This window comes from Apiospora marii (assembly GCF_038362585.1).
Source record: "Apiospora marii strain CBS 49790 chromosome Unknown utg000013l_segment0_segment0, whole genome shotgun sequence".
NCBI classification, from domain to species: domain Eukaryota; kingdom Fungi; phylum Ascomycota; class Sordariomycetes; order Amphisphaeriales; family Apiosporaceae; genus Apiospora; species Apiospora marii.
This window is the reverse complement of record NW_027117384.1, coordinates 2,161,875-2,188,620: the sequence shown is the minus strand read 5'-3', so window position 1 is coordinate 2,188,620 and position 26,746 is coordinate 2,161,875. Positions and strand designations below refer to the sequence as shown.

The 26,746-nt window shown below is 53.4% G+C and overlaps 7 protein-coding genes across 7 annotated transcripts; 2 read left to right on the top strand and 5 right to left on the bottom strand.

The window, feature by feature from the left end:
* Positions 1 to 1,713: 1,713 nt before the first annotated feature.
* PG985_015807 (uncharacterized protein) lies at positions 1,714 to 2,514 on the bottom strand (the record flags this gene model as incomplete). Its single annotated transcript, XM_066835573.1, has 3 exons — positions 1,714 to 1,841; positions 1,965 to 2,187; positions 2,257 to 2,514. The coding sequence occupies 3 exons, from the start codon at positions 2,512 to 2,514 to the stop codon at positions 1,714 to 1,716; spliced, it is 609 nt and encodes a 202-aa protein (XP_066676776.1).
* A 1,271-nt stretch (positions 2,515 to 3,785) lies between these two features.
* PG985_015806 (Mis12-Mtw1 protein family-domain-containing protein) lies at positions 3,786 to 5,498 on the bottom strand (the record flags this gene model as incomplete). The annotated part of the gene is made up of 3 exons (XM_066835572.1): positions 3,786 to 4,233; positions 4,294 to 5,284; positions 5,408 to 5,498. 3 exons carry the CDS (start codon positions 5,496 to 5,498, stop codon positions 3,786 to 3,788), a joined length of 1,530 nt encoding a protein of 509 aa, XP_066676775.1.
* A 1,365-nt stretch (positions 5,499 to 6,863) lies between these two features.
* PG985_015805 (uncharacterized protein) lies at positions 6,864 to 8,668 on the bottom strand (the record flags this gene model as incomplete). The annotated part of the gene is made up of 3 exons (XM_066835571.1): positions 6,864 to 7,179; positions 7,237 to 8,407; positions 8,626 to 8,668. The coding sequence occupies 3 exons, from the start codon at positions 8,666 to 8,668 to the stop codon at positions 6,864 to 6,866; spliced, it is 1,530 nt and encodes a 509-aa protein (XP_066676774.1).
* A 4,707-nt stretch (positions 8,669 to 13,375) lies between these two features.
* On the bottom strand, positions 13,376 to 14,494 carry PG985_015804 (uncharacterized protein; the record flags this gene model as incomplete). The annotated part of the gene is made up of 2 exons (XM_066835570.1): positions 13,376 to 14,320; positions 14,387 to 14,494. The coding sequence occupies 2 exons, from the start codon at positions 14,492 to 14,494 to the stop codon at positions 13,376 to 13,378; spliced, it is 1,053 nt and encodes a 350-aa protein (XP_066676773.1).
* Positions 14,495 to 22,169: 7,675 nt separating this feature from the next.
* On the top strand, positions 22,170 to 22,403 carry PG985_015803 (uncharacterized protein; the record flags this gene model as incomplete). The annotated part of the gene is made up of 1 exon (XM_066835569.1): positions 22,170 to 22,403. One exon carries the CDS (start codon positions 22,170 to 22,172, stop codon positions 22,401 to 22,403), a length of 234 nt encoding a protein of 77 aa, XP_066676772.1.
* A 1,418-nt stretch (positions 22,404 to 23,821) lies between these two features.
* On the top strand, positions 23,822 to 25,300 carry PG985_015802 (uncharacterized protein; the record flags this gene model as incomplete). The annotated part of the gene is made up of 1 exon (XM_066835568.1): positions 23,822 to 25,300. The coding sequence occupies one exon, from the start codon at positions 23,822 to 23,824 to the stop codon at positions 25,298 to 25,300; it is 1,479 nt and encodes a 492-aa protein (XP_066676771.1).
* A 634-nt stretch (positions 25,301 to 25,934) lies between these two features.
* Positions 25,935 to 26,660, bottom strand: PG985_015801 (multi protein-bridging factor 1; the record flags this gene model as incomplete). Its single annotated transcript, XM_066835567.1, has 2 exons — positions 25,935 to 26,240; positions 26,502 to 26,660. The coding sequence occupies 2 exons, from the start codon at positions 26,658 to 26,660 to the stop codon at positions 25,935 to 25,937; spliced, it is 465 nt and encodes a 154-aa protein (XP_066676770.1).
* Between the last annotated feature and the right edge of the window lie 86 nt (positions 26,661 to 26,746).

The window sequence follows — 26,746 nt, the reverse complement described above, 5'->3', positions numbered from 1 at the left end:
GTGTTGAGGGCATCTTCCTGCTTGCATTGCGGGAAGTAGGCAGGTGTTCCGTGGTTGAAGATGGGAGCTGCCCTGGATGGGAGGCAAGAGGTAGGGACACTTGCGCCATGATGCTCTGGCACGCGGGGCACCAGAACACCAGTCGTCGAGGCAAGCGGCAGCAGTGACAGCATTGGACGTTGAGAAGTCTGAGTCACTAGGAAAGGGGTGCCTTCCTTCCCTTTTCCACATTTCGAGATTGTGCAAACCCACCAGACCAGCTGTGCTCCATATCACACCATTGCTGGGACTAGGAAGTAACATGTTAGGTACCTTTGCAATTGCATGTAGGCCCAAGACTTCAGCATCCAAGTCAGAAGCAGGTTACCGAGACCTTGAAGCCCAATGGGTCTGGCCAGTAGGTTGGTTGATGCAGTCTTCTTGGATACAGATGCTACATGATGATATGCGTGACTTGTATTGTCTCCTGTCCAACTGAGAGGCAGGTCAACATGTTGAACCGGCACACATGTTATCACTAATACAGCGATTGCCCGCGTGCATTCAGCATTGCAAGTGTTGGCCCCAACATTGGTCACCAATCCGAAAAATAGAAAGTGCCCAAGTCGACATCAATTGATCCATGGTTGCATGTGACAAATCTGCTTCATCCTGGGGAAAGAGGATGGGAAGGCACTTGGGCGGAAACCCCACGTGCATCAATTGAGTGTTGAGACCCATCAGTCAAGCGAGTTGGACATATGGGCGAGGTGGAAGGGGGGAAGGTGCCTGCCTTCAAGTCTAATATCTTGTTCAGGAGGGCGGGCGTCTGATGTCACCGAATCCGCGTGCAACTGAAAGGTAAGTTGATATGGAGGCAAGCACGCACTCACCCCACCGCAGAACACTTGCAACACTCATCAATTGATTGATGTACCTCACAGCCTAGAACAGTCCAGAAATCTGCAGGTAGATGTGCTGGAGGTTATGGAGGAAGCAGCTTGCTCCTCTCCCCCAACACCCGTCCACGTGCCCACTTCGAAACGACTTCTGCCAACAGGCACCCCGGCAGGTGTGCTCACTGTCCATGCAATCCTGTGCCAATGCCGGGGCCGAAGTCAGCGTGCTTCCCCCACGATCGACTTCGTCCTCAGAATGCAATTAGTGATTAGTTGTTTCGCTGACGTAGGGTATGACACATGCACCGTGAACATGCAGTCTCCATCCAAGATGCTTGACTGCAGTAGAGAAAGCTCTCCTTCCTGTATTATCCTCTGCACGTGTTTGATATGTAATCGATTTGATCTAGAGCACATTCTACCCGAAGGCCTCACCCTCAACATTTGAGAACGTGCCATATGACATAATGCAAATGGGGCAATGCCTCCGAGCATGTAGAGAAGGTAGGTAAGTTCCTTCTTTGCTGCTAAGTAGGCCCATACCTAAGATCATGTCGAGAAACATCTGGAAGGCCATCATGCAAATCTGGGCGATCTGGTACCTGCATTAGGCCCGCCCATCATGTACTCAATTCATGACTTGGTTCCGATCCTATCAATCAATGTAGGTTCGAAGTCCTCGTCTAAGTCCAAGCCCCCCTATTCGTAAAGTGGAGCCAGATGCCCAACTACTCCTTCTGCAGTGAATCTCTATGCCATCGCCGATGATCGTGAATATCTCATTCACCAATATTGTGTAAAATTCCTTGCTCATGGGAGGAGATTGGCGACATGTCTACGTATGTAGCATCCCTTCGACTCGGGGCCCCGATCGCAGCAATCCCACACCCATACCCGACCACTCAGCGGCGTTCTTCGTCGCCGGACTCTCCTTCTGCCCCTGGCCGGGTTCCGCTGGTAAGGCTTGGCTATGAGTACGCCTGTGGGAGGAGGCTCGCGGTTAGCACTTATTTTCCAAGGGTTGGGGTTGGGATTTGTGAATGATAGATCAGTGAGGTAGTCAGGGAAAATGCAACGTGAACTTACCCCAGTGAAAAACGCAGGCGTTGGGGCCGTTGTCCGTTTCGATGAACCATTTACCACACTCAAAACATTCTTTTGGCTCTGGATTACTTGCCAAGGCCGACGTGATATCGCCCTGGTGGAAGTACTCGGTATTCTTGCTCTCATTCGGGTCCGATCGCACAGCCGCCTTGATCTCGGATGGTGCCGCCTCGATCGTATCCACATCCGCATCCTTCAGGTCGCCCTGCGTGCTGGTTGTCAGTACACACAGATCAAACATAAGTAGCAAGATGAGGCCTTGAGAGAATATTACCTCGGGTCTGTTGTGCTTGCTGTCGCCGACTCCAGCCTCAGTGACATAGCTCTGGGAGGCAGGCAACTTCTCTTTCCACGAGTGGTCAAAGGGTGTCGGCGAAAATGTGCTCGGAAGATTGGTCTGCTTCACAGCACGTGGGGAACTCAGACTCAGATGGTCCATTCGGTACAGGAGCTTCGACTCATGTCGCGTCTTGTTGTCGTCAGTGAGCGACATGTCGGACATCTTCTGGATCAGATTCTGAGAGGCAGACATCTTGAGAGTTTGGTAGTTGATAAAAGTGAGAGAAGGCGGGTGGTCGGCGAAGTCAGGTAGTCTGAGATACTTTTTTATTTGGTGTGACAGACGAAATAACTGTTGTAGAGGCAAATGAATAAACAGCGACTATCGCTCGAGGCAAGGTAAAAAGGTATGAAAGACACGGCGGCGGCACGAAGCGATCAAGCCTAGAAGCAATAAGCGGTAAAGAAGGAAGTTCGGTCGATGGATCGGTTGCTACCAAGAGGGCTATTTATACAGGCCAGGATGAAAACAAGAGAAGCAATGCTCTTCCGATGTGAATAGAACCAGTCGTGATGATTACGACGTGGGCGTCGCTTTCTCACTTACGGGTTACTCTAGCTTCACTTGCAGCCAGGTTCGGCGACGTTGAATATACCTGCGAACATGCTTGTCTTATGTACCAGTGATGCCTGCGAGATACAATGACTGCTTCTCCTGCAGAATATCAGCATTTTCTTACAAAATGTTCCTCTCTAAATATCAGGAAAGGGGTCCACGATGCCAAAGGGTTAACCAAAGACCTGGTACATAAACAGATCCGCTGGCCATTCTCATCATAAAAAACGGCGATAGCATCAACGCCAATTCGGCATCTCACAATAGCCTAACAACACAAGGTGACTTTGCTCATTAAGAAATGAGTTGGCAACCGGTTAGACCAGGCTCACCAAGATAAAGCCCTGATTCTTCCAACTCCTCATACAAACGGTATTCATGAGCCCTACTCACCAACCAATGCAAAAAGCTTTACACATGCACAAACAAAAGGAGCCATGCAAGAGGCTTTCAGGATGTTATCAAGGGTCCCATTCTCATTCGGTCATTATCTCATATACGATCCACAAACATGACAAGATGAGGGACAACAACAGCCAACCGCTCTACTTCTCTACTCTACTTCATCTCGACACCACGCGAGTGAGTAGGTAGGTAGGTAGGTACTTCGTGCGCCTTTCTCCCCTCCCCCTTTTCCTTTTTCCTTCTCCTTCCTCTTCTCCCTCTCATCAAGCTGGTTCTTCAAGTTCGGGTTGAAAACAAAAAGTGGTATCTTCCAAGTCAAAAAGGGCAGCAGTTTCGCCTCCTCCCAGAGAAAAACAAAACAAAACAAAAAAACGACGCCAAGTCCAATGTGTGTGAGTGTGCAAATGCTTTCTTCTCTTTCTACTTGCCGCCGCGCCCAGCTAAGCAACTTAATCGAGCAAATCGAATGCTGGCATATATGCTTCTTGAGCACTCGTCACCGATCAGCTACCATCGTCGTCGGCTTCCGGTAATATCCTGCCTAGACTCCGCAACACTTCCATGACGGGCATATCCTTGGTGCCGGCGGCCGTCTTCTCCCTCAGCTCGCGCTCCTTCAGCCGCGCTGCGCTGAGCGCCAGTATCCGGTCGGCTTCGCGTCCGGCCGTGCTAACCCGCTGCTCTACCTTGTGGATGCTGTCTCCCAAATGGTCCACCTGGAACTCCAAGGAGGCCTGGAGCGCTTGCACCCGTGATTGCGTCTGGATCCTCAAGTTCGCAAAGTTCGTCGTTGTGTCTGTTAGAGAAGCCAATATCTGTGCTTCTTCCGCGTCAAGAAGAGACGGATCTGGCGCCTGCTGCTCAGATGAAGTCTCGGTCGGTGGGAAAAGGGGTGGTAGTTCCGGAGGAGACTGTTTTAGAGACTGCCATGTCTTCTTTTCGGCTCTCAATCTGCGATTTGTTAGACCAGATACCACCAGGCAATTATTGTGATTGAGAATCACTGCTTACCGTTTTATCCGTTCCTCCAACTCCGCAATCTTCTCCTCGTGCTCGATATTCCGGGGGTTGGGCTTCTCTATTGCTGGCGGGCGTGGGGCGTCCTCCCTTGTGAACCAGTCCGAGAATTCTGATTTTGACCCAAAGTCTTTGAGAAGCTGGTCCTGTATCGCCCGGGCTCCCAGAATAGCGTTAGAATTCGGATTGCCCAACGGCGGTTTGCTACTGAGGGCGCGCTCCCCACACCAAGTCAACAGCTGCTTCATGCGCCGCGGCTCGCTAAGCCCTTCAGCTTCGATATGCTTATAAAACTCGCTGGGAGCAACCTCACGATGAGGGATGGCGCTGTGTCCGCTATCGATGAGAGAGCTGGCTCTTCGGCCACGCATGCCCAGACTGCTGCGCCGTGCGCCCGTTTTCCTTCGCATATCTTTGTTACGGTTGATTATGGGCGTATCACTGAAGGGCAGTGCGATTTTCTTGGTGTCCGAGGCCTTAGCATGCGTACTGTCCTCCACACTGTCGACCTCCATCGGCGTTGGTGTCGCTTTTGCTGGTCGTGCCGCTGGTGCCGCTGGCGGTGGCGTAGGTGGAAGCGGCGGCGGCTTTTCGCGTGCCTTCGCCTTCTTGGTTACCCCGTTTCTAGTAGCTTTCGGCTTCGGTTCCTCCACCGGCTCCTCAGGTGGTGTTGGGGAGCGCGGCCGCCCGCGCAAGCTCCGTGAGGTCCGCTTGGGAGGGGCTGCGACTGGTGCTGCGACGGGCTCCTCCAGGTGAACTGCTTGCTGGCTCGACCTTCGCGTTGATACTCTCCTGGGCGGGGCAGGTTTCGGTTCTTCCACGACGGGGGCCACGGGGGCCTTGGTCTTCCTGGGCCGTCCGGCTTTCTTCGGCGCTGGGGCCGGTATTGATGCAACTTCATCCTCAGGAATCGGTTCCGGGTGCGCCGTCTTCACCTTCTTCGTCCCCCGCGTAAAGAGGAAATCGCCATCCTGCTCGTCGTATGCTGCAAAAGCGGTAAGGTCAGCAAAATTTCCAAGAGATCTCCCCCACCCATGCCAATCTACCCCTCCTCAGACGTGTGGTCCTTCCTCAAGATCGATGGGATAAAAAAAAAGACGCGACATACAGGCGAGGCGCGAGCTGCGGCGTCGCTTGCCCGGCTGATTGCTCATGCTAAGTACTTGTAGCGGCTGCCGTGTCTGCACAAGCGTCGTCATGGATAAAGATAATGTCGCTCAATCCAAGGGAAAACATAAATATCGATTAAAATCGCGTCACTGGTGGCGGCGCTGGTTTCGCCGGCGTCGGCCTCGTCGTCGGTCGTCGTGGTGCAGCTCTCAAGTCGCGATCCCTCGGTACGTGGTGGCCCCCCTCGAAAACCAAAGTGTGTGGTGTGGCTGTAGCGCGCGAGAAAAAGGAAGCGGTCGCGTCGTCAATTAGGCAAAGTGTCGGAGATGGATTTCAGTCGATTGGTTTGCAGGCATGGATATCGTCGTGCATTGGTATTAATGTTGCTATTTGCTCCGAGTTCGTAGAGTCGTTACAAGGTGGGACTGGTGGTATTGAGGCGCGAATTGACAGGTGAGGCTGCGAGGCGTCTTTCCAATGTTTACTTTGGAGAAGTCGCAGCGACCACCAAAAAGACCGCACGGGCCACGCAACGCTCACATAACTCCCTCATTGCCTGCCCCACTTCGCGATCCCCCTATGGCCATTTGAAGATCGCAGAAGCAGCTTCAAACTTCTGTACTCTCAATTGCCGTGTAAACAGCCATGTTGCATTCCAGTCAGAAAAACCAACCCGGTCTGCACCTCTCCAGATACCTACCTACCATGCACGACCCAGAATCAATCGTAACGTACAGTTTGATATCTTGGACTGTCCATGTTTGAACCAAACACAACCACAGCCAGCTACCTCACTATAACAAGCGCATCGAGCAGAGAGGATTCTTAACATCTTATATTTATTGTTGCCTATCCTTATAACACTGTGCATCGTATCTTCAGCTTCTGAACTAGAACGGCGTATTTGTAAAAGTCTCAAAGCGAGCTTGGTGGCGCAATCACTGCCCACTTACAACTCCACAGCGCTTCTTCCCCCGTCAACGCCTTCCAAATCAAGTCAAATCAAACAAATCCTCGACTCCGAAACACCACTTTTGATGTATATGCCATGTCTGTCAATGTCTCGCAGAGGAACCATGGCGATAGGCTATCCCGAGGAAGCCGGTACTGTCTCGAGTCCCCAATGATGCCACCCACCGGCTGTCTTTTGTTACTATACAGCCACCAAACCCAAACGCCTTCCCAGTCATTCTCGTCAATTCAAGAATGTTGTTACAGGCCCGGGGGCCAAGCACCCCCGGACCGTTCAAAGTTTCATACCCATTAATGCGCCCCGTAGTTCGTAGGCAACCCACGGGAACCGTGAAGAACCTCACCATGACTCGAAAGGCCACGGCGAGACCGAATCTTCTAAACCATATCCTAATCTTGGCTCATTTCGCTGATTAGTCATTAGAATCGGCGTCCGTTTTCAGGAGGTCAGGGTCCTGAATGAAGGGGGCGACGTCGTCCTCCTATGAAAAACGTCTCTGCACTCCTTGGCCTGCCATAACTGGTTGATTCGGGATGGGTGCCGCCATGCCGTAAGGGTTCATCTGAGGATTGTAGGACTCCATAGCTTGCTGCATAAACGCCCCGTGCAGACCTTGCTGTTGAGTGACGGGACAGTCCTTGTGTGCTAAAAGTAGTGTCTTAAGGTTCACCACCTCTTCGCGTAGTTGCGAGATTTGTGCTGTCAAGGCGTCGTTCTCGCTGCTGAACATTTCAACCTTGTTCTGAAGGTTGGCAAGCCATTGCTTCTTGCGCTGACGACACTTAAGGGCAGCAACACTGGAACGAGGGTTAGCGTATGTCGTTAACACGTGGGCAAGGGGTGGGAACTCATACCGATTCCTTTCCAGGAAGTTCTTTCGCTTCTCCTCGTCGGTCATCTTCGACTTGGGCTTGCCATCGGCGTCGTGCCCATCCACATCGTCACCGTCTTCGTCGGAAGAGTGTTCCTCATCCATTTCAGGAGACGGGGCAGTCTTGGTCTTCTTACTCGCGGGCTGCTTTGCCGGTGGCTCTTCGGCCTTCCGCCTCCCGTTTGTCGCTGCCGCAGAACCGTTCGAGCCACGTTTGCCTTTGCCTCGCGCTGCGGGTCGAGAAGGCTCCATCTCATCCGACCCCGCGCTGGCTGCTTCGCTCGCGCCCCGGGCCGATGCTGATACCCCGTTACCATTCATCTGCGGAGACGTACTGGCCGAGTTTGCAGGTGCTGGGTGAGCGTGACTTGGCTGCGTACCACCAACAGGGTATTGCTGCTGCTGCTTCTGCTGTTGCTGTTGTTGGCTCGCTGTTGGGGCGGCGTCACGTTGTTGAGCTCCTTGAGCGAGCATAAAGAGACCGTTGGCGGCGTCGTTGTCGTGGGGGTCGAAGGCAGCTTTGGCTTCCGACTTAACAGTCACTCCGTTGCTCATTTCCTGCGGAGCTGAAGTAGCAGGTGCTTGGTTTTGTTCACGGGCCTTTGCCGCTGCTGCGTTCATAGCAGTACGGTGAAAGTCCAATGTATTCGGGGTCGCGCCTCCACTGGCGAGTTGAGCGTAGAGAGCTTGCGAATTAGGGCTCGGGGCAGGGAACATAGAACCACTTCCGCCGGGTGTCAGACCCGTGCGCAAAGAACTTTCATTAGGTGTAAACCCGCCACGCAAAGTATGAGAAGTATCGCCAAAATAATCGCCAGTCGGTCCTGAGAGCATCGCCGGACTGAGGGGTCCCGTCCTAAGAGAACCTCCACCCCAGTTAAACGGTGTTCCTCCTGTACCTCCCGGTAACAGCGACGACGGAGATGTCAAGGCGGCCACACTGGGCAGCTTCGTTCCTCCGGGCGTTTCGACAGTTCCCCCGTTGCCAAAGGATTGCTCGAATGGGTTCGGCTCGAGGCTCAGATTGCTGTTGAAGTAGCTGTCGCCCGTCTCGCTGGGCTTGGGTGGTGGTGCAAGTGGTTGTCCTGGTTCAGCATTGGCAGGATCGGCCTTTGCAGCAGCAGTGTCGCTTGCTTTCTTGTCGCCGTTTGTGACTGCAGCGACGAGAGGGTAGGTGAGTTAGCGATGATGTCAATAGCGGTGATGTGCATAAAGATGTAGAGTGACGGACGATCCAATGACGACGATGGGCGACGACGTGACTATAGGGTAGACACTACTACTGCGGGAGGACAGGCACCATGGGCAGGCATTGGGGTACATGCAGGCAACGAGGTAAATGTGCGCGCGACAGAGTATAACGTAAACTCACCTGGCGATGTTTTCTCTGACGTTTTCGTCTCAGTGGCAGCCATGATGACGGAGTGGTCTTATGGAGCGGGCTGGGTTGGTGGTTGTGTGGTTTTGACTCGGGAGAAGGAGTATGATGTAACAAGACAGACCGAAGGGCAATTGGCAGCGCACTTGGGAGGCAGTCTGCGAAAGGGCAAACCACCTCTAGGCTCAAGGAGGTTACACGCAACAAGACAGGACAGGACAAGACCGGGCCAGGGAAGTTCCCGCAGTGGCGGATTTTCCTTCTCGATTCGATCAATCAAATTGGACGGGCACGATTTAAAACGGTGGTTACTGCTCCCGCTTCTTCTTCTTCTTCTTCTGCGGCCTCTTCTTCCTTTTGGGGGGGGGGGGCTTCTGCTGGGCTTGTTGGGGCCTCGGTTGGGCAGACCAAAAAGTATTGAGATCGGGGATGAGGGATGGGATGCTGTGGTTGCGGCTGCTGCAGTCCTCTTTTTTTGCGCGGTACAGTCCGGACGGTCGCGTTGCGGAAATGGTGGTTCGTAGTTCGTGAAGCGAAGGTCTGAGTTGGCTGGCGATGAGGTCATGAGAGAAGAAGTGACATAAGGGGTGAATTTTGGGAAAAAGGTAGGCACAGCAGACGTAAAAGCCCCCGAAAGCTGCTTGGAGCCAAATGGTGGCCAAGGCGGGCCCCGTTTTGATTGGCGCATGTTCAGGCCGGCCCAGGACCAAAGACGTGATCAAGTACCGAGACAGTGCGAGAGTTTGAGTGCGATCGTGATCCGCCATTGGGCCGCCCAATCTCTTTTTTTCTTTCTTTCTTTCTTTCTTTCTTTTCATTCCCTTCCTTGTTACATACCACCGCGCTCTCTCACTCTCGTCTCGGCCACCGTCTAAAATGCTATTAACCAAGTATTGCAGCCCTGTCGAGCCCCGTCGGGCCCAAGTCAACCTGAAGTCCCAAAACACTTGCCGTAAACGTGCGGAGACGGGGCTAGTAACAATAGTACTGGTAATATTGTACGTGTAGTCGTCGTAGACACCACCCACCAGCACACCACACCCACATGCGGCCGGCTTTGCATGGCACGGCATCCGGTGCGGTGCGGAAAAGAGACGTGACGGAAATGCCATCGCCTATCTCTCTAGGCGGCTCTAGCTCGATCTATCGGACTAGCCGCTCCTTGGGGTTTGGAGATTCGCTGCATATAATGATCGAGTTGTGTCGTCGGCATTGCGTCTACGAGATACGTCTAAACCATCTTGATGCGAGAATCGTGATAGAAAACAACACAGGACTGTGCCCGAAACAAGCGACCACGTACTACGACTAGCACCCGGGACAAGCAGGCCAGTGGGTCGGGCCACTGAACAAGCTTACGAGTCTACTGTAGGCGGTTTACCAGTACAGTACACCAGACGTATGCCGGGATAAAACCTCCTGTCGGTTTTACCAGTGCCATCGAGGGTTGATTATTGATGTGATGCTGAACTCTTTTCCCGATGGGAAGAGAGTCGCTGCAGTATTGGCCCGAGTGGTTCAGAGTCGAGACAAGCTCCTTGCGGGCCATCACGAACCGAAGCGGCGGGTTCCTACAGTACAGTACAGGACTCTACAGACTCCACTGGTCGACCGGCAGCCTGGAAATTACTCGACACGATCCACGCCAATTCATTCAATGGCCCTGACTAGAGATCAGGTACTGGACAATCTGGATGCAACAGATTGATGCCAACAACAAAGCAGTGCATGGCGTTCCAAGAAGGAATGCGACAGACGTGCCAAGTTGGTAACATTGAAATTGAATGATAGACCCGAGCGTTCAGGTTCGTAAATGATACGCCCACTTATTGTTCCTCGAAATGAGATCACTGCCAAGCCCAGCAGACAAGCCCACTCCCCACCAGCGTTTCTATTTTTTTTTTTTTTCTCCCTTCTCTATCACCTATCTCTCTATGTTGGGCTTGCTTTTTCAGCCTTTCCCTTCCCATCCCGTATCTGACAAATGGAGGGTAACGTAACGACGGGTAAAGTTCTGAGCGATGGATGAGTCTTTGCTTGGCAAAAGAAACACGTCTATGATGGGCCACCATAACCAAGTAATCCACTGTTGATCGCATGCGTGTGTGTCGTCTGTACTGTAACCAGACCAGGCCAAAACGGAGACACAACCACAGGTTGGCACACCGAAGAAGACACACGATGACCACACCATACCGAACGGTTCCTTTGCGGCCTTCTGTTTCACCTTGAGCATACAAGTACAGAGTCGCGCGCATGAAGATATCCTACGTTCCATGCTTGCCGTCTGTGGCTGCACGGTTTACGCCCGTTTATTCCGTATGACGCATGCATTCTGGATTCCTTTGGGGGAGGGGGATTTGGGCAATTATGGCCAATACGGCACACCGTTAGCGTACCCCTGGAACGAGTCTGGGCAGAAGTCTGGGAGCCTTTCTTAGGGAACCCGCTCGCGTAGGCCGTATTGGCCAATCAGGCCGGCCAGTCGGGGAAGAGCCAGAAAATTTCCATGTCGAGGAGGTCGGGGATAATATCGCCAGAGTTACGTCATTCTTTGTGATCCCTGCCGCACAAGTCACTCGCCCAGTGTTTGTCTACTAGCGCGGACTGTGTCTCCCTTCGTGGTCTCTAGAATCGCGGCTTGTCTGATGAATCTTTGATTTCTAATTCCTCCCCTTTGAAACTGCTTTGCTGATCACTTTGATCGCCGCTGCACAAGACGCCTAGCCCTTCCGGATCCCAGTTCTTCGAGAACTAGTCGCTTGTCCGTTGCCCAGTCTTTCCAGACCGAGGCTCTTCACTCCTCAGCTCTTCTCCAGATCTCGAGTGCAGAAATCTGGCAAAGCTCTGCAGCAGATAAAGCGAAAACTCAACGGTTCCAGTTTGGCGTCTGCGCTATGTCATGCCCATGACGCGTGGGTGCATAGCGTTTTGCTCCTTTAGTGTTTCCCCACCCAATCACCATTCCGAAGCGGCCTCTGACGGCTGCGTGCTTCCGGCCAATCCATTCTGGCGACGCGTGCCTGAGGTGTAAGCACTGCGATTTCTAAGCAGGCCACTGGGACGAACTGGCTCAATAGATGCAATAGATTCATCCATACATAGGCTTCCGCTGAAGTGCATGCCTCGACATCGATGGCGGTCCCGGGCAGTTTGACCTCGCATCGGCATAAGGTACGGGGACCAAGGTTGTTGACTGCAGCATCGCACGCGACATGAGCGTCATACGACATGACCTGGCAGATCCCGGTAAAAATGCACTAATTTAGATTCAGAAACCAGGCAAAAAGTGGCCTAGGACTGATTCCTACGACTATCGTCGGAGATAATCCCGCCCAGCCTGTCAACCTGAGCACCTTTTGGTGTATTGCTAACGTCCCATCTGTCGCGTCGGCCGGGCTTTTGGACGCGACCCGAGACACGATCAGATGTGCTGTGTGCGGGAGGATCTGGATAAGGCAGATGAGGCTGAAGATGCAATTGTGCCCTCGTTACATTAGTTACCTAATAAGCTGTCTCTCGCTCTGTCTCTGTCTAACCCCGGCGAAACGAGCCCTACGGTACGGAGTGTATCGGCCAGTAAACATACCCTGCTTTGGCGCTCCGGGCCGCTTGGTCAGGATCTTGGCCTACCCCGACTGCCGTCTGCCGCCGGCCGTTTACTGTCTACCGTAAGGACGACTGTTCCGTAGCATTTCTGGGACAACATCGCATGACTGTACCACTTATTGCGCCTTGGCCAGATCTGTTATCTCGATACTACACGTGTTTATTTAGGCTGTCGAGGTCTCATCTGTCCGGGTTTCATAATGAGCAAGCCCCAGCTACGCCACTTAAGCATGCATTTTCACTACTCCGATGTAATATTGAGTGCCACTGTTAACACGAGCCTTCGTTGCGCGCGCACGTGAGCCTGCGAAATTTTTAAGGCCTGCTGCGTTTACTTGCCGTGACCTTTTGGGATGAGGAAACGCATTGCTTCTAGACACCGTATTTGGTCACCCTAAACGAATGCATGACTGTGCCCTTGGTGTCGCAATCCGACAGTATGGCACCGTTCAGCACGCGGGAGTGGTCAGGGTTCTGGTCAGGGGTCGGCAATAGCCGTACCCGATTCGTGTGCTCTGCCGCTGTCATCTAACAAAGCAAACTTTTGGCTTTGGCATTGATGCAAGGGGCCATATGGCAACTAGAAAAACCCCTGGCACGGGCAATGGATTTGGCATACGATTGGATGGTAAAGAAATGCATGTTATTGCAACCCCATCTGACTCCTATCTTCGCTCGTCGGCTTGCTTTTGGCCTTGCAGATAGGGCAGGTCAAACCACGTCAAACGATGCCGCAAGCGCGATTCCGATATATGGTGAGAGTATTAATGACTCTAGGTATTCACAGGTTAGTTACTGTGAATGAGGGAAGCAAATCGCGACTTCTTGTGGACATGCCGCAGCCCTTGCAACGATACATCATTGAGTAGTTTGGCCAGTTTTGCTGATTGCGCCGAGAGATTTTCACGATGAACCGCAATCCTGCTCGCAATTCCGGCAATTGGCAACTTAGGACCTCTTCGTGTTGAGTGTACTGTATCTCTGTTCTTGTTCTTCCACGGACACGGGTCTTTCCCAGTAACATGACTCTCTTCGCAAGGGTATGTTGGGTGACTGACTACCTGGCATGGGACACTTGTAGTATTCTCTCGCTAAATAGAGCGATTCACGCGATATCCCAAACTGTAGCCCCCTTTCACAGATTGGAAGACGTGCCAGCATCCTTCTTCACCTTGAACCCGTGTCGCGGCGCATGCACGCGGACCTTGCCCCCCTTCCCCTGCGCCTCGAGCACAATCTCCTTCAGCGTCATGCTGACCAGCGTACCCGCCTCCTTGTGCCCGCTGCCCGAGTCCGTCGGCCACACCCGGACCCTGTCGCCCTTCTGCAGCCCCTCAGCCACAACGACGGGGTTGCCCCCGTCCACGGCCCCCTCCTCCTCCGCAAACGCGGCGCCAAACACCAGCTTCGCCGCCTCGTCGCCGCTCACCGTCGCAGGCTCCCCGTTCTCCTTCTCGGCCGCGTCAGCCGTCCGGACGAAGCGCGCGACCCAGGCGTGCAGCCGCGGGAAGGCGGCGGGGCCCATGGTATCCTGAGGCAGCGCGCGCATGCCCGCGAGCCAGACGAAGACGAAGACGGCCTCGATATCGACGAGCGTCGGGCGCTCCGTGCCCAGCAGCCAGTCCCTGCCTTCGCCGGCCAGCAGCGTCGACTCGAGCAGGTGCATCGCCTCGGCGATCTCGCAGAGCGCCTCGGGCCGCCGCGCCGCGCGCGCCTCCTTGGAGATGGGCGAGGGCGCGTCGCGGGGCAGGCCCATCATCTCGGCGCGGTCGGCCAGGAAGCGGGGGTCGTCGGTGCCGGGCAGGTCGGCCGGCATGAGGAAGACGCCGTTCCAGAACAGGCCGCCGGCGTCGTTGGTCCAGGACGAGAGCAGGCCGCCGTGCAGGGCGCGGCCGGCGGGGTCCGAGGCGGGCGCCGACAGGGCCGGGTGCGCGGCGCTGGGCGGGTACAGGGCCTCGAGCTTCTGCAGGATCAGGCGGGTGTCCAGGTAGACGTCCCGGCCGATGGCCAGGAGGGGGATGCGGCGGTAGGCTACGCCGAGCTGGGCGACGTCGGGGCGCGGGAGGATTGGGGGTTGGAGCTGCGCGGGAAGGTTAGTCGGGTGTGCTTGCTTATCACGAAGGAGACAGGAGTGGCTTTTACTTACACATTGTGTGTATGGGATCTTGCGGAGGTTCAGGTACCAGACGATCCGTCTCGCATATGGCGAGTGGACATAGTGGTATAGGATGATGGGGAGATCTTCGACAGCCATGTTGGAAGGCTTGTTACTTCTACTACTCTGCTCTTAAGGGGTTATTGGAGGTAATTGGGAAGAAGATGGGTGAGTCGTTCTTCGATTGAAACCATTCACGCCTGTTCAGTGATTGCAGGATATGATCAACTTTATACCCGGACAGAGCCACTGCTCGTCCGAAGAAGTGATACGATCCAATGCGGAGCTCAATCCAATCAACCTCGGCCCCACGACGGTCTAGCACCTCAGCTCCGGCGACCGCTTCCCGCATCCCGCACGCGCAGCATCTCCTCCACACCCAGCCCACTTACGATAGCGGGGCTTTTCAACTACCGTCGGGGTGCTAGTGTCCTCGCGTATGCCACTCTTACTAACTTACAGGGGTGAACCGTACATATGCCAATACAATACACGTAGCTTAGTAAGAGCTGTTGATTATGAGTTATGATATACCAACCCCTTCATCTCAAGCATTCTATGCTCAATGCTCGATCCTAGATATGAAGCATCTTGGCATGGAACGGGCCGGGCCTACCACATGGGCATCCAGTGCCTCCAGTTGAACAGGTCACAGTAACAGGGACTTACTCGATATTACGTCTCCCACGCATGCGTCATGTTTTCGACCTACACAAATGGCAGTATAATGTCACTAACCTGACATATAGTATCAAAAGGGGCAACGGTGTTATTGGCCAGCTTCTATCACCCAGTTGCTAGCCAATTCAACACATACCTCCTGCTGTAAAGCTGCCTCGCTACTCCGAATACACTGATATCAATTCGTGATCTTGGGTTATGAACAGAACGCAAGCAACTCAAACTACCAACCGATCATCAACAGTCCGTCCTGTTCGTCCGGACACGCTGTGAAGGTCGAGGATTCTGTAAGCATACGTCGTCCCTCAATTGCGTTGTCACGCCACTGTCCGCATACCCAGCATCAGGGGCACCCGGTGAGTGAGTCAAGCTCTAGATTTGAGGGACCCGTATGATTGTTTACCCAGTTATCACCGGCAAATAATACTCTCTACTCTCTCTTAACTTCCCATCGCCAAAGAGAGGTTTCCTCATATTCGTTCGGGTCGATAAGCTGGGGCGAACCAAGGACGTATCAAACCTTCCCACCCCCTTCTCTACCCACCAACCACCCGAACCCGAACCCGAACCCAACTCTGGACAACACTGAAGCAACGGGCCTGCAATGCCCAATACTTAAGCCCGATAGACCCAAATCCCCCCAAGAGGTAGCAGCATCATTAGAGGAACAACATGCGGTGGTTGGCCTAATGGAAAGACAAGTGCTCGGTTGTGGATGCCCGTTCCCACAACCACCTCATTATACTTTTTGTCTTTTTTTTCGTGGACAGTTTCCCGGTTCGAGTCCCGTAAGGAGCAGCTTGAGGCCTTGAGTCTTTTCCTTTTTGTTCCCTTCTTCTTCTTTCGGCCTTTCTGTTGCTGAGTCCAGCCCTTCCCGCACGCTTTGTATGCCTATTCTGCAAACTGGGCCAGTCGAATACGCCCACCGGTGACAGCTCGTGCTACAGGTTGCAGACATTTCGTCCTTATACCCGGTTCGCTCTCCAGAAACATCGACTGCATCGATAGGGGGATGGCCACAGTCCAAGTAGTGATATCCGTTTCATGACCACCTTGGTATGTGTGGTCCAGCCAGTGCTCATGATGCCTCACTGTGGAAGACTATCAGCCAGTAGGAAGAAACGATATCATGATATTTGCATGCGCATCTCTGAACTGTCGAGTAGAGGGTTTAACCAACCAGCATCTTCCAGCAAACGTGCAATCCGTGTCTGATTGTACGTAGCCTTGGGGCAATACAGGGAGTTAAACCCACGATGGCTCTTATAAACAGGTGGTTCAGGGGGACTCCACGATGCATCGGCTCGTGCAAGCAGTTCAACCATAGCACCTCTGAAGCTTAAACACCTTTCCACCCAAGATCAGAGCACACGTTCACTCTTCCCTTGGGTCTATAGACCAGTTTAACATAACCCTCCCTTGACCGGGCCGGTGTAGCCTAGCGGTAGTATCATTATAGTATGCTTAAAGGCAAGAGGGTTCGACTCCCTCTGCGGTCACTTTTTTTTTTTTTTTTTTTTTTTTTTTTTTTTTTTAATACACCTCCTTCGATCCATCCAGGGGACCTCCTTTTCTTTCCTTTTTTGCTTGTTCACTTCTGTCCTAACGAATCCTGACAGGATGGGAATGCCGCATTGCAGCCATACATCAAAGCGACGTTCCATGTACATCGGTAGTATGCTGACCCCCCCTATGACGGGCCTCTTGAGGTCGGTGGGTGCAATAGGGTGAGGATGGACAGGCAACCAGCGAACGTAATGCTCACTTGTCTCGAGTCGGCAATAGACCAGTCGCACGTTCCCTTAGCTGATCCTCAATTTCGGAGTTCGTTCAGCTCGCAGCGCTTTCTTTACCAATGAGACCCGAGTCGGAGCCGGGAAACCGGGCCAGCGAGCTTCCTTGGAGCCAATATATTCACGCGACGCGCAGTCCCTTGCAGACGCCGAAAGTCGGTAGCAAATGAGAAGAGTCTCCGGGCCACCCGCATACATACGAAATACGACTTCATATGTATCACGGCATACTTCAGCCCAATATTGACAAGATCGACAGACCTTGGAATTAGGCACCAATGTTGTTGAGCAATAAGATATCTTGATCATTTCTTCACCGACACGATGGGCTCGCGTGTTCAGCTCGCACAGAACCATCCTCATCCACTCGCGTCGCAGCGGTACAAGCCCTGCATTCACGAAGGGAGGCACGCGATATATATATCGCTGGAACCGAGTACTTTTTACCGCAATTGAACGCCACCCTCGGCCCATGGGAGATGAGAGAGTGACTGGCTTCACTCAGCGAGCGGAGGACATTCCGTCGCACGAAGCGGAGCTGGGTCCGAGTATTGGAATTTTCGGGTAGAGCTGACCAATATTGACCAATGCTCTCTCGTGTGTCCCCTTCGTATCTTGGCAGCATGAGTGTCGCGCCGGTATTACTGCGGATTACGCCGACCGACGTGATACAGCCAAAAAGGGGCCCCACGAAGGGTAAGGAAGGAGTCTCGGGGAAAAGGTTCTAGAAGCCAGTTTCTGCGCAAGGCCTCGTCAGCTTCGTCAAACCTGGCTTGTACATTATCAGTCGAGACACAGGTCTGCCGCGCCGACCAGGAATGCCCTGCGCCCGCCAGCAGCGGCAAAAGAGTTCTCGGTAGGAGCGAGAAGGTGTTGCCTTGCATCCGTTCAGGAGCCATGGAAAAGTTAATAAACTTATCAAGTTAGTACTTTGCGAGCCCACAGGTGCTACTGTCTTGTTCAAACGGGCAGCATCCCGATGAGCCTATCTGGACAAGAGGAAGGACTGGGTGGATTTTAAAAGCAAACGATGTTTGATAATTCACTGCGATATAGGTCTCAGTTCTCGACCGGTGTGTTCGTAGGCCCGCTGTCAGAGTAAGACGGGGTCGGAGTCATAATACGCACGGAATTACTTTTGTGTGGGTGTGTGTAAGAGGTACGTGTTATATCGGACAAGAGCCAACGACACAAACGGATTTAATATAGGGCATACCACTCGTAGCAAATGAGGTTGGGGGCAGGGTAACGTAAGTAGCGGTATTGGTAATAAATGTCTGAGGCTATGACGTGACCGCCGTCAGGCAGGAAGAAATAGGGAGGGCAAAGCGCTGAAGTACCTAGCCTAGCAAACGTCTCACAACATGCGTTGGCAGGAAGCATGCCTGTCCACTTGGACGGAACTGCCGGAATTTCGACACGAATCCCATCGAAATTCGCGTTGCAGAGGCAGAAGGAGGAATCCGCTCTCACGCACCTCCCATCCTTTGACCGCAACTCCTCGGCAGATAAGGCTCGATGCAGCAGCAGTAGCCGGGCAGTAAGTGAGTATCATGGCAGCTCCCCAAAGTAAAAGTGGATGGCATCGGAATCCACGATGACCTGCAGAGCAAGGCGTGTGTAAGAATGAGCCGAACCCGAATGGTCCAGAAGGCAAATGAGACCACGTCGAGATCCACTGCGGGAGAACCTTGGAAGGTGTCTGGGGAAAATGCAACTGTCCATGCGTCATGTACCCCAGACTGATAGCCATGCAGACAATGCTTAAAAGTCATGAACGAGAGACATATCCCATAGGTTTCGCCAACTACGTGCGGTGCGCCCTCGACAGGAAGAGGAAGAAGAAAAAGACGCGAAATCGATACACAGAACGTTGCCGTTTGGATGTTCTCGTTGTGTAAACGGGCCACGGGCTCTGCCTGCCAACAAAACAGAAGGAGTGATTGCTAAAGATAACATGGATATGGGGGCACCGGGGAGGGCGGGATGAGGATGAGGTAAGGCCATGTTTCCATCTAGGCATCCGTCCACCAGGGGGTCTCCCTGGCGATATGACAATTGTCAGTTTTCCAACGGGGTCTTTCTTCAAGTTGAGTGAACCGGCAAGGCAAGCGTCGTTGGTCCAATCGACGCCCCGAATTGCTGACCGATTGATGTGTTTCTTTTTGTGCCAATATAATGTAGGTTCGATGATTATTTGATATTAATATGAAAACAAGTGCAGAAATTCGGTGAGAACAACAGTCAGATTACTCAGTTGTTGGTGTTATAGTTCTGTTTGGGGGCCCTGTTTCCGGATCCCGACGGGTGCAGATGGGGCCAGGGCCAGTCCGTCAATGTCAATCAACGGATAATGGCCAGCCCAGGCTTGTCACGGAGGCTTTCAGAACCACCAACCAATCCACAGAAGCAGCAGAGCCAAGTAACAAAAACAACCCCCACGGGCTGACGGAAGGATTCTCGAAGCCAATGATGATAATGACTGCAGGGGTATCGTACTCAGCTCCGATTTTATTGATTTCGTTTTAGAGGGACAGTAACTCCGATTTGTTCTCGTCATGCTGGAGCTGGAACGACAAGATCGACTTGATCCAACCAACAACTCCCACCGTTGGTCTCTGTAACTGGCACTTGGGCTATTGGTTGCGTATTTGCATGGCAATCTCGTGTTGTTTACAACTGGGTACCTTACCCAGCCCAAACGACGAGTCAACGTCAAGTATTGAGTGGAATGCATCAAGGCCGAGACGGTTTTCCCGCCTTCCGCCGCGACACGCCCGCCTGCTTTTTGTTTTATGTGATGGCGATGCTGGTATGATCGCGTGTCTAACATCTATCAATGCATTGAGTTCCTGAGTATGTAGTTTGATCCTCTTTCCCCCACGCTGCTCAAAGATGCATCGACGACGGCGACTTGAGGTCAGATACGTACATGCATGTGCGTAGATTATGTAGACAAGACCGATATGCTGTCCGCAACGGGGATAAGGCACATCAACATAAGGGGGGGAAAGGGGAGATGGGGAACCTTGATTTGGGACTTGCCAGCACGCCTTGCAAGTTGCAAGCTGCCCCCTTGCAAGCAAGGCCCCTTGGGTTACTGCCCCCCTGTCCAGAAGCCCTGGCCAGAAGGCTTTCTGTGCCTGGGCGCCTCCACATTTTGTCTCGTTACTATTGTGGGGGAACATGGAGTCGATCCACTCTGGGAGTCTGGGGTCGGGGGAAGCATGCGGAAAACCCGAATCCAGTGTTTCCTCCAAATCAACTTTTTGGAACTTTTGGGGACTCTTGTGATAGGTAACGTAATTAATGCTTGCCGCTCCAAACAAGGTTGCAATCCGACCAGCCAACGCTTGAAACCAACCCATTAGCACGCCCCCCAGCAGCTACGTACGAGAGAGACGCTGGCTCGCTGGCAGTCGCTGGCTCTCCTTTTGCTGCTCTCACTTCACTTTACTTAGATGGGTATTATTGGGAAGCATTGTGATATTGAAACCTGTCTGGGGTCTCTGTTGACCAACGACTAACAGCACATACGGTATCAAAGCGGTGACTGGCGGGCTGGTCACTACGCAGAGAAACGTGATGAATGATGTATGTGGACGCCTTGACAGTGACATTGGAATAGCTTGGCCTGAACCAGAGCCCGCTCGTTACTTCAGCCTGCGGCGCGCGCTTGGTAGGTAGCCACCGATAATCGATTCCGAGAACAGCGTTACGAGTTCCCTGGGTAGCACCGACGGAATCCAACAGAGCCCGTCTGCTACTAACAAAGCACTTAGGCTAAACTTGGGTCATCTCGCCTCCGTAGGCGCCAGTCAGGCAAGGTACGTACGAAGGTGGAAGGTATTATGGGATTTGGCACAGTACGAACCCCCATTCAAGGTCCAGTTTGGCTGCCAACCCACGATTTTGTCCCCAAGGCTAGCAGAGCATAAGCATAATCATACCTTCGATGTACACGCACACACGCACACACTTTCCCGACTCGATGAGTCTAGCCTGGATTCCTCCGCGCGATCCCAGGGCAGCTGGGGTCACAAATCGGTTCGTGGCACGCCTTTTCCCTCCCTCTGAGCCCAGAGAGAGTCCTGGACCCCCAAACATGGGGCCAAAGGAAAGAATGGGGTGAGGAATGCCATGCCGATGACTGCATTGTGTTTGTGCGTCCTGCCATGTCAGTCATTACAGCACATGTACCGTCTCTTTGAATCGTTGCACGGTCAGTACATTGGTCCTCCCTTCAGGGCCTTATCATGCCTTACATATTACGTGTACGGAGAAATCCAATGCTGGAACTCGATGGACGATTCCGAATACTTAAATACCCAACTCACTTCCCAACCGCAGGCGCGCGCACTCCTCCCTCCAGTCAAGTTCGCTTTCCAGAGACGAGGTTTTGATTGATACCTGCTCCCCACACATCTCGCCCTGAAAGTAGCACGCATTTCCCCAGACTTACCTCGTTACACACATCCATACTTTGCGATACCCTAGCGCCCGTCGACATAGTCGCCTACGCCTGCCCCATCTGCGTACAGCCAACGGGCATCCCACGTTTTTTATTTATTATTAAAAAACACCCAGAGACATCCAGTCGGCTTTCTTGTGCGACCTCAGTCAAGCTGATTTAACCTGGGTACATACTGTACCTAACCTGCTTGGGTACAATTCAGCTCAAGTACATTGATACCCGCCTAGCTGTCCGGTGTCTTCAATCGAGCTACCTTGCAGCTAGCTGGTTGTTGCCACAAACATCGATTCCCGGATTCTCAAGCACTAGCAGCAGCAGCCAGAAGTGACTTACACGCACCCACCGCTCTTTCCACACGCATACACGCATACCCATTCACTCTGATAAAGACCGAGACATCTCGTCCGCCCAAGAAAGTGTCTGTCTTGCCCATCCCAAGACCAGAAATTTTATTTTAACCTCGCTGGTCCTTTCGCGAAAACTGCATTTGATTCTCTTCCACACACCACTTGAACATTCCCCCCATCTCTCTCAACACCAAAGGGTAGCTCCATACCATACTACCACTACTTCATATCGCATTCAGGCTGCTGCCCCCCTTCATCAATATCGTATCTCATTGCGCTCGCGATAATACCATTCACTCACTCGCCAATTTCGTTGGACTTTGAAGATCACAAACAGTAAGTATTGCCCGGTCTGCACAAGCAGACTTGGTGTCTGGCCCAAACCCATACATGCCCTCTCACCCACAAACTATGAACGCATATATGCACCGCCCAGTCACCCGTACTGTAGGCTCACATTTTGCAACAGAACCAGCATCATGCCTAGCCAAATCGCAGCGCCGATTCCTGTCACGCCTCCGCGCAAATCTATACGCTTGGTCACGTCGGACGAGCTGTTCGCCAGCTTGAATGCCACGCTGACCTCGAGCGATAACAAGCCTGCAACACCAGTCCGCACGATCAAGGAGCGAGACTGGGACGTTCCTGCCCCTCCTCCGCCCAGTCCTGTCAGCTTCCATACAGACCATTGGCGACACTCCATCCGCCACTGATCGGCTGCACTGCCTTCTTCTACGGAGGAACCATCATCGTGCTGGGTCTCAGCGGAACGGAGTGAAGGCATCATCACTTCATCAGCATTGCCAGCATGTCTTTGTATTGGTAGCGTGTTTCACTGCAAGGTCTTTCTCTCTTTTTTTTTTTTCGGGCGTTTCATGGCGCGCAACCACATGGTTTCTGGAAGGACCAGGTTTTCGGTCTACATACACAAAAAGCTTGGCGTCGGTGTTCCTGTCATGGATGATAAGAACCAAAAAGGAATAATGGAAATGGTGTTAATGGGGGATTGCATGGGCAGAACATAGCGTCCTGGTGCGGGCAGGCGCAAGTCCTTTACCCCATCATTTGATTGTATGATGACGATTGCTGCACGAAAGTTGCCTTGGAAGCAAGTGATATTAGCAGAAAGCCCAAAGGGCGTAATGTGACGACAACTTTCAGAAGTTCGCTCGATTCTTGATGATGGTATTCGGTTCTTGATCTTGTGCCTATGTCGGGGAGAGGTGGCTCTTCATTTTGGGTTGCTCGGCAGCAACAACTAGCCGTGGACCGTGTCGCTGAAACGAAAAAGAGTGTGAAGGGCCCCTTACGATAATGCATCCTATTCTTTCAGTCCACACAGACTGGCTTCTTCAGCACTCGCGACATTCCTTTAACAATCCCGCCAAAGCTTCGGATATTAAGCTCTCACACTCTTTTGAACCATCATCACGTCGGGGCCTGGGTTTTTTATCCAGGTATGTGCAATCGCATGAAGAAAAACCAACTGCTCATGCTGGTTGGTTGACGAGCATCCATCCATATTTGCAGGCCCATCTCTACATGCATGCTAACTAGCAGCTCTCATTCAATTGATCTTCAGGAATCATCGGCAATCGACCCAACGTCCAGTAGCAGTTCCATTCTTTTTTATCCATCCTGCTGCAGGATTTTTGCCATCTGCATAAGGGATCCGAGGTGAACAGTGAGCCTCAAAAAATCTCCCAGTTTGGATGGGTCGGGTTGTCAAAAAGGCTTGGCAAGTCGCGACCTTTGCACCAAATTTCGGGTCGTGCCGCGGCCACCTGGCTGTCTGATTGGCCGACTTGCTTCGGGTCTGTCCACTTTACGCGTCCCGGCCACGCTTGTCAAACCCACTTAACGCGTCTACGGGTCTTGCATCGCGACTTATACACGCTCCTTATTCCTGCGTGCTTGTTACGCACCCCACTCACTCGTTCAGCTCGTGCTTTACTTTACTTGTCCCATACCGTTGTCACTGGCGCCTCTGATCTTCCTTTTCCCATCATACCTTCCGCGTTTCATATCTTGAACTTCTCTTGTATCGAGACTGCCTGTTCACTCCATACGCATATACCACTTGCACTGCACCTTCCTTCTCATACTACGCTACAACTACACGCATACCACAATGCCTGCAGCTGCAAAGCGCCCGTCGGCGTCCACCAGATCCAAGGCCACGCCTGCCGTGAAGTCGAACATCAGCAGCTTCACCCGCACAACCAAAAATGCCGGCAACAACGATCTCAAGAAGAACGTCGCTCCCGCAGTCAAGCCCGCAGTCAAGCTTGCTGCCCTCACTCCCCAGTCGCGTAAACGCAAGGTCGTTGCTCCCGCAGACGATGACGACTCTTCGGCCGACGAAACCCCAACCAAGAAAGTCTCGCTTACCCCCGCACCATTGAAGTCGGTCGAGACGCCAGAGAAGCGTGGACGCGGCCGTCCGCAAAAGAAGGCTCGCGCAGCACCTACGCCTCTCAAGCGCGGCAGAAGCCCCAGTGTCTCCGACTCGGACGCATCTTCCATCAACACAGACAAGCTCTTCAAGAGACTCCGACTCGCATCTTCGCCGCTGCGCGCCTCGTCACCGCTCACCGCAGATACATCTGCTACGGAATCTGATTTCGAACCATCCTCGGAACGCGGTCTCCCGAGCGAGATTCTCAGCTTGATCAACCTCCACAGCTGCTTCTTGAAGACTCTCACCCTCCACTACGCGCACAATGGCACCAACGTCCCGGTGGATCTCCGCAGCTTGTGCCCCAACATTGCACGGGCCTGGGGCAAGAAGGCCGTGACCGAAAACGACATCCGCATCTGCGTCGGAGTCGAGAACATGACGGCCAGCCTCTTGACGCTCTCCAACTACGGACGTGGGAAGGTCTGCCTCGAAGCTGATTCGTCCAAGCTACCCGGCGGCCACCTAAACGAGAAGCAACTCAACCAAGACTACCACGACAAGATTGAGCAACTTTGGTACCGCTTTTCCGCCAAGGGTGACACCGACACCGTCCGGTTCACCAACAGCCTGCCCAAGGCCCCGGTCACCATCTGCGACTCGGTCGCCAAGGCCGCCCCCGTCCTGGCCAAGGGCCAGAAGCGCCTCGAGGAGCTGAAGCAGGGCCTCGCGCTGAAGAAGCAAGAGAAGGCGACCAAGCCCCTCGCCGCGGCGGCCGCGGCCAACGCCCTCGCCAACCCGGACGGCAGCAAGATGAGCCTGCTGGACCGCATCCGCCACAAGCAGCTGGCCAAGGCCGCGCTGCCCGCGGACCTGTCGCCGGCCGAGCTGGAGCGCCGCGCCGCGCTGCACCGCGTCGCCGAGGTGACGTCGCTGCTCGGCATGCTGAGCCGGTCGAGCGCGGGCGCGAGCCAGGGCCGCATCTCCTTCACCATGCCGGCCGTGCTCGAGAAGCTCAAGGACTCGTTCCGCATGGGCATCTCGCGCGAGGAGGGCGCCGTCTGCATCCGCATCCTCGCGTCCGAGGTTGCGCCCGAGTGGATCCGCGTCGTGACCATCGGGGAGCGCGAGAACGTCGTCATTGAGGCGAGCCGCCAGCTGAGCAAGGTCGAGGCTGAGAGGCGGGTGCAGGCTATTGTTGCGAAGCAGTAAAGGGGTGAGAATGTCGGTTGCGTTGTATTGGGGCGGAAAGAAAGGCAGTAATGTGGGATGATGGATGACGATGGATGTACGAATTGGGAGGAGGATGTGTATACTGGTTGGAGGAGCTTGGAATTTCTCTGCCGACTGTTTTGTTGTTGAAAGCCTGCTCTCATCGTGGCATTTGCAAGGTGTTTGGGATACCATGGGAACTACTATTGTCCCCTGTTTGATTAGAAGCAAAGACACCACCAAGACCATTGCATGGGACTTGTCACATAATGTTGAAGACGCGAATTTGAATTATCATGATCACACACAATTGTTATCGTAAATGCACAAAAGTTTGCCAGTGACGCCATGTCTATTTTCTCTGAAAGACTAGAACGTAGAGACCCGGGAAGCACTTATGATGCTCCCGGATCTGTCTCGTAACAAAAGTAGCAAAATATGCTACGCCGTAAATCCTGAAGGCCATCGTTCTGGTGGTCTCCGCCGCAGGACTGATGCTTTTTGTGTGTTGCTTTCCTGCAATTCTATTGAGCATGCGGGTTTCCTCTCGCACGCTCTCTAGCAACAACAACAACGACAACGCCGCCTCCCCCGCTTCATAACCGTTCGTAAAAACCCATCCTCAAGTAAGCGTTTACGCCTTCTTCTTGAACAGGGGCTCGCCAATGTTGGAGCCGCGGAGCTTGATCTTGAGGACACGCTCCATGGCGCCCAGGACCTTCTGGTCCGGGGCGGCGGTGCCGCGCTCAAAGTCGGCGACGACGGTGGGGGTGGTGTTGCAGCGCGTCGCGAGGTCCTTCTGCGTCATCTTGGGCTCCTGGGCCTGCCGCGCCTGGGAGATGACGGTGCCGACCTCCTTGCCGACCGTCGTGGGCTTGATGATGTCGTCGCTGCGGTCGACCTTGGTCAGGCGCTGGCCTTCGACGCCGGGCTTGGTGGCCTGTGTTTTAGGGATGGATGGTTAGCGACATGGTTATTAGATTCAATGAGAAGCACAGTATCGATTCAACTTGCGGATTCAGGTATGCGTCGGGTGGCTTGTGGTGAGGGCGCTCATTGCAGGTGTCGCCCACCCAACCATCGAGAGTGATAGCCCACCCCCCACATTTTGCCCCTCTACGGCGTCATACACCACCAATGGTAGGTTGTGCATGGATGCTATCGTTGGAATGATTTTGGGATGGGGGAGAGATCAGCTTACAGCGTTGCCGGCACCAAACTTCTTCTCAGTGTTGATGGAGCCACCAGCACGTCGGGCAGCGTTCAGGGCAGCGTTTCCGCGGACGACGGTCTCCCTCTGGCTGGCACCGGAGCGCGCCTTGCTACCGATCTTGGTGACTTGATCCCAGTCGTCAGACATCTTGGCGGTTGATTTGTGGATGGATGGGTAGGTGGTATTATGCGATCGGGTGTGTATGTAGGTGGAAATCAACAGTTTATGCTGAT